The 6,000-nt window shown below is 37.1% G+C and overlaps 1 protein-coding gene across 1 annotated transcript in view; it reads left to right on the top strand.

Moving 5' to 3' along the window:
* The window catches only part of asz1 (ankyrin repeat, SAM and basic leucine zipper domain containing 1), a 67,022-nt gene continuing 61,022 nt past the window's right edge, over positions 1–6,000 (top strand). Inside the window, exons 1-3 of the mRNA XM_038280466.1 lie at positions 1–156; positions 2,691–2,793; positions 3,608–3,730. Of these exons, the coding sequence (XP_038136394.1) occupies positions 58–156; positions 2,691–2,793; positions 3,608–3,730 (325 nt within the window). The 5' untranslated portion in view covers positions 1–57. The remainder of the gene's footprint in view (positions 157–2,690; positions 2,794–3,607; positions 3,731–6,000) is intronic.

The following is a 6,000-nucleotide window of genomic DNA, read 5'->3' as shown; positions in this document are numbered from 1 at the left end:
CCCCAGCCACCAGGCACGCAGCTGGTAACTGACAGCTATTAGCTTAGCACCGGAGCCATGCGCAATATTGATTTCGCCTTCCCTGCTGGATATGAAAGCGACGCCAGTAACGATGACTGGGACATAGAACCGGAAGGCAAGCCTTCAGACATAAAGGTTGCTAAAAAAAGTCTTAACATTCAGTTTCTGAATTGAAAGTATTTTTAGCTCCTAACTCCTGCTAGCTTTGCCACGCCTTTACTTTCTAAATGCTAGGTTTTTAATGTTGGTAAGATACTTTTGTGCCTTGTAGATTTTAATGCAAAGAAACATAATTCGAAAACATAAAGTGTAACTATTTACGTGGTTTGGAATAGAAACAGGCCAAATATCTGTGCTTTTGTCTGTATGAGGTTTTTCTCAAGGGCTCAGCAAAGTGGTGGGAGCCTTTGTTTTATCTCGCCATGCATCCATCTAGTACATTTTTATACATTTATGTTTATATTAATTTCCAATAAACTAGTGATGGGTTAATTAGGCATGTTGAAGCATTTCAACACATTGCATAACTATTGATGCTGTCTCACAGAATGCTGACACCTGCTGGACATTTAAAGACACCGCAGGCAGCTTATTGGACAGACTAAAGTGATTTTGATTGATTTGATGACCTAGTACAACTATATAAGTTTATCGTAGGCTATATTGTATTATGTATATTGTATTATTATTGTATTATTTCATATCTATTTTTAAATTGAAAATATATTTGATATTTTTAGACGCAGCCAATAAATGTGAACTTACATGATGGCGTGAAAAGTTAAGGGCAAATGTGAATGAGGATGCTTGTTGCCTAGGGTTTTGAATCTTATCTTTTAAAACAATAAGTAAAGTCAAAACAGATCAATGAAGAGTCAATTTGAAACTACCTTTAATTCAGATAAGTTTAAGGATAACTGAGAGCAAAATATGACATAACAAGAAAATTAAAATGAAAACGCAACGGCTGAAACATTCCTATTCCTTTTAGGCTGCCCCAAAATTCTTGATAAATGTAATGACAAACCACAAAAGATGACACCATTATTTAGCAGATGCATCATGCTGACAGATATGTTTTTAAACACAGTTTAATGTCAGTCAGAACCAACTCCTGTACACAATGTTTTGCTCAATGGGCTTGATGCATGCATCAATTCATCTGTGTTGCTGGACTCATCACTACAACAAACATACCATTAGTAGCTGTGGTGGGGGAAAAAAAAAACAACTCTTCTGCCTCTTTAAGGGTTAGCGACTTTATTGTCGAGTAAATATAAAATCAGAATGTGGACAGCGGTAGAAAGGATGTCTTTGTTGCACCTGTCTATGCAAGATGCATATTTCTTTCTCTAGACAGAGGGGATACTTGTTAACTTTTTGAATTTAGTGAGTTTATGGACTCTACATCCAAAAATTGCAAATAAGCTGCCAATGACAGGTTTTTATTTTGTCTCCAACAAATGTCTAGAGCTGAAGTGTGTAGCATTGCTCCACCAATAGCCTGCATTACCTCCTCATCATGTTGGCAAGTTTAGCAGAGGCCTGGCCTTTAGCTCTTTCAGGTGTGTTGGAGCAAAACATGCATGCAAAAGCTACAGGACGTTTTCTACACCTGATCTAGAGCAGCTCTGGTTTCTCACTGAACAGTCAATTTAACTTAATCAGTGAAAACATTTAAAATGTTTGGGAAAAAACATTTTCTGACTCCTTTATTATAAATTTGTAAATGCCAATGAAATTTGTCTCCTACGTTTATAAATGCAAAATTGTAGTAAAAATGCAAAATTATAGTAGTAGGAATTACGTTTTTATATACCTAGAAATGTTAATACATTCATCTGCTTGACTGAATATGTATTTATATCTGAAATACATTTATTCCTAATCAAAATAATACAAGTTATGACCAGTAACAATAGGAATATGGCATTCTGGATTTTATTTTTAGACATCCAGAATGTTTATTTTTAGAAATGAATACTGTCATTTTGTTTGAAATGGTCATGTTGACAAGAAAAATTTGAGTTCAGAAATACATATTCAGGAAAAACTAACAAAAGTCCGAACCACCTGCTGAAGCCTCTTCTAATCACGATAACATTACGAGGAGAGAATACTTAAGTTAGATGGTAGTGAATCTATGTATTATATTCTGGTGTAATCTCCCAGGGGAGAGGCGCACCTGACAACAGGTGAAGATGAAGTATAAAAACATTGTTTTAACAGGTAGGACCTGTGCATCATCTCATGGGGTTCCTCCTCTTATTTTATTTCTCTCATTACTGAGTAAGTAGCTGTTTAGCTGTGCAGTTGTTTTCTATAATGCTGCTATCATACATTAATGTTTTGTTAAATAATATGTTGTTTAATAATAATAAATCTATGTAATGTTGCTAATGTTAGGATGGATAAGTTCATGGATATATGTGGTGGATTGTGAGGTAAAACGGTAGAGCTCATAAAGATAAATCTCAGAATTTGAGACGTAAGCGGTCTGAGAACAGGCCCCAGATTTTTCATTTATGTACAAATATGAAGATAAGTGTTCATTGACGGTTTACATGCCGGCTGATTGTAGCGTACTTATCACAGCTTACGGTGTAACGCGCTGACGTTGATAGAATTGTTTACTACTTTTTAAACATCTTTTGTATGCGTTCCCTTAGGACCTGGGCTTCCCTGTGGTGAATGGAGGAGACAATGATTTTGTGCTGAAAAAAGCCGTCAGTGATGGAGACATAAATACTGTTCAACAACTGTTGGACAATGGTAGGTACTTCCTGCACTACCAAGATGAAATTGAATGAAATAATGAAATTCAGAGAAAACTACTATTAGTTAGCATATTCCTCACTTCAGCATGTTTTTATAAATTAAAAAGGATTAATGTGTTTTTTTTTTTTTCCCAGTTTATATTTTAGGGATACATGGGTACAAAAATCTGGGTTGATTTCCCTTCCTTTTGGGGTCTATAAAAAACTAACCGCAGTGCGGGCTTACTAACTGCTGCACCACGAACACGGTCACATCAACAACTCTCTGTCACCCCTTTCTAAAACTAAAACAGCAGCTATATGGAAAAAAGCACCGGCTATTGATATGGGCCCAGTTTTACTAATTGGGTCAGATATGCTTGAAAATGACCAAAATCGGCCGTTATTGATGCCAATAGATCCTTAATTGTTTAAAATGCATGTGCACTGTTTAAGCAAGAGATGAATATTTTGGTACATTACAACACAGGCTTAATTTAAAATGTTAGTTTTGTGGTTGCCATGACCCACATGACTGAGTATTTACACAGACATTCTAGTATATTGTTACTGGATCTCTAGTTTCAGGTTCAGTTATGTAAATTTGATGATTTGATTCTAATGTTGGACTGAATCACATCAGATTAAATTACTTTACCCACAATAAACCCCTAATGGATTTTACTTAATTGAAATGTACCTGTGAGAGTAGATGAGCCTTTTTTTTTTTTCCCATAGTAATACATCCAACCGAAAAGTAGCATTTCATCAGTTCTTAGTGGAAACGAGAGCTGTCCCTCTGCTTATTGTTAAGTTTATGATTTTGGCAGGCATGGACGTGGAAACCAAGCTGAGTTATGGCTGGACCCCCCTGATGTGTGCAGTCAGTCTGGCAAACTACAACCTGGCAAAGCTGCTTCTGGACAGAGGAGCCAGTGCCAACTTCAGCAAAGGTTAGACCACTGAGATTATTGTGACGAGTGCGCTGTAAAATATGATCAAACCTGCTGAATGTCACCTAAAAAGAGACAAAAAAAACACTTGATGTTTGTTTCTAAAGATAAGAAGTTAGCCTGTGGCTTAGGGCTGAATGATTTTGGAAAATAATCTAATTGCGATTTTTTACTTTGATATTGCGATTTAATGTGATTTTTCTATCCTGGTTTAATTTCTCATGTCTTTTTAAACATATACAAACAAATCTGTTTCATAATAATCAGATTTATTTAAAGCACAGATTACAATAATAAACGAAACAAATCTGTGTGCGTTTACCTTATTAACATCTTCTCATGTTTCATGAAACGCGATATATAAACATATAGACTCCACTCCTTAAACATTGTCAGATTTTAACAGGACAGTCTATAAATAAATAAACAAAATAAGAAACGAAATAAATCACTGATCTCCAGTCAGTGGCATCAAACATACTAAAGTGCAGCATAGTATATCGAATTAATTACTTCTTTCAACCTGTAAACATTTTAATAGGTCAATCAAACTTTCAAATAAACAGAAAATAATTAGTGTATGACCTTTTTAAATCCTAAGAAACGTTTTGAACAATCATATAAATTATATATTCACTCAGTAAGAGCAGCAAACAACTATTGTAAAGTGCAAAAAACATATGGCACTGTAAGCCACAAAGATTTGTCTCTGTATTTTTTTTAGAAGCTCACAGATTTTTTGCCAGGAAAATCAGCATGTCAACTTTTGCTGGTTTCAAAGAGGAGCGAGTGCAAGTCACTATATTCCCTCCAGCACTGAAAAGACGCTCTGAAGGAGCACTTGTGGCTGGGACACAAAGATACTTGCGGGCCATGTTGCACAGTTGTGGAAAGTTAATCCTGTGCATCTTCCACCAGGCCAAGGGGTCTTCCTCTCCATCGATGGTAGGAGTCATGAGGTAGCTGTTTAACTCTGCCTCAACAACATCTTCGGGTTGCATGCAAGAAACAGAAGAGCCCACAGCAGTCTTGAAGAAACTCCCAAGAGACTTCTTGCCCTTTTCAACAGAGGGCTGTGCATTTTTAGGCATCGTTGTGGTTTCAGTACGACTTCTCTTCTCCTGTCAGATAACAAAAAAAATACAGTAATTAGTGTTGAGGTTAAATTATAACTAGAAAGATATATTGTGTTTATGGAATCATAAATGTGATAATTACCAACCTGGTTATATGCACGCCTTGCTGGTTGCATAATTTCAGTTTTGAGTCGGGTCTTAATGGTGGGAATGTTGTCTGCAGCGATGTACTTGGTTTTGAACCTTGGGTCTAGAAAGGATGCAACATCCAAAAGCTCCTGGATGCTGGGGTCACTGTACTTATCGGTGAGGTAAGCCAGGGCCTTGGTCTTAATTGACCTTGTCAGGTCAGTGTCCTCTTGGTTTTCAGCCAGGACTGATGTGGACAGAAGGTGAAGAACTGGTTTTAAGTAAGAGATGCTGACGTACTCCTCTCCAGAGAGAGCATCCGTAAACTCCTGGAGAGGATGCAGTGCCTTGTGAATGGACTCCAAGACCTCAATATCCTGCCAGGTTGGGATCAGGGAGCGTGCATATCGGTCACCTGACAACACCTGAGTGATGGCTTTGAGCTGCTCTAGCACCCTGGCAATCATCATTTCTTTGGATCCCCATCTTGTAGGGCATTCAGTGATGAGGGAGTGCTCAGGAAGTTTGAGTTCCCTTTGAGCTTCAGCCATTGCTGCCTTCTTCTTCCAGCTGTGGGAGAAGTGCCCCACCAGCTTCTTGCACAGCCCTATTGCTCTGGACACTCTGTCATCTTTAAGTGCATGTCCTGCAACATAAAATTAGATTATTAGATTATATTATTATGCTGCAAATCTACACTTCATTTCTTAATAAATAATAAGTACATTTATATCTCGTAATTTGTTACCTTTTTTTTTTTTTTATCAATGTCTATATCAAGTCTTGCAAGTTATACAGTTAATTCATTACAACAATACCTCCAAATTGGTATTGAATATCAGCCAATATGCAGAGCACAGGTACTGGATCATAAAATGAATGGATTGGTGCATCTCTAGTGAAAAAGGATATTAACTTTCACATTCTTTTACTCAACCCCTTACATTACACACACATTCTCTCTCTGCGCATTCACAATCACACACACCCACACATAGATATTCTCTCTCTGCACATTCACAATCACACACACACACCCATACAGAGATATTCTCTCTCTGCGCA

The sequence above is a fragment of the Cyprinodon tularosa genome, unplaced genomic scaffold (genome assembly GCF_016077235.1).
Source record: "Cyprinodon tularosa strain WSP-4 unplaced genomic scaffold, ASM1607723v1 ctg160, whole genome shotgun sequence".
Classification (NCBI taxonomy): Eukaryota; Metazoa; Chordata; class Actinopteri; order Cyprinodontiformes; family Cyprinodontidae; genus Cyprinodon; species Cyprinodon tularosa.
This window is presented reverse-complemented; position numbering and strand designations above follow the sequence as displayed.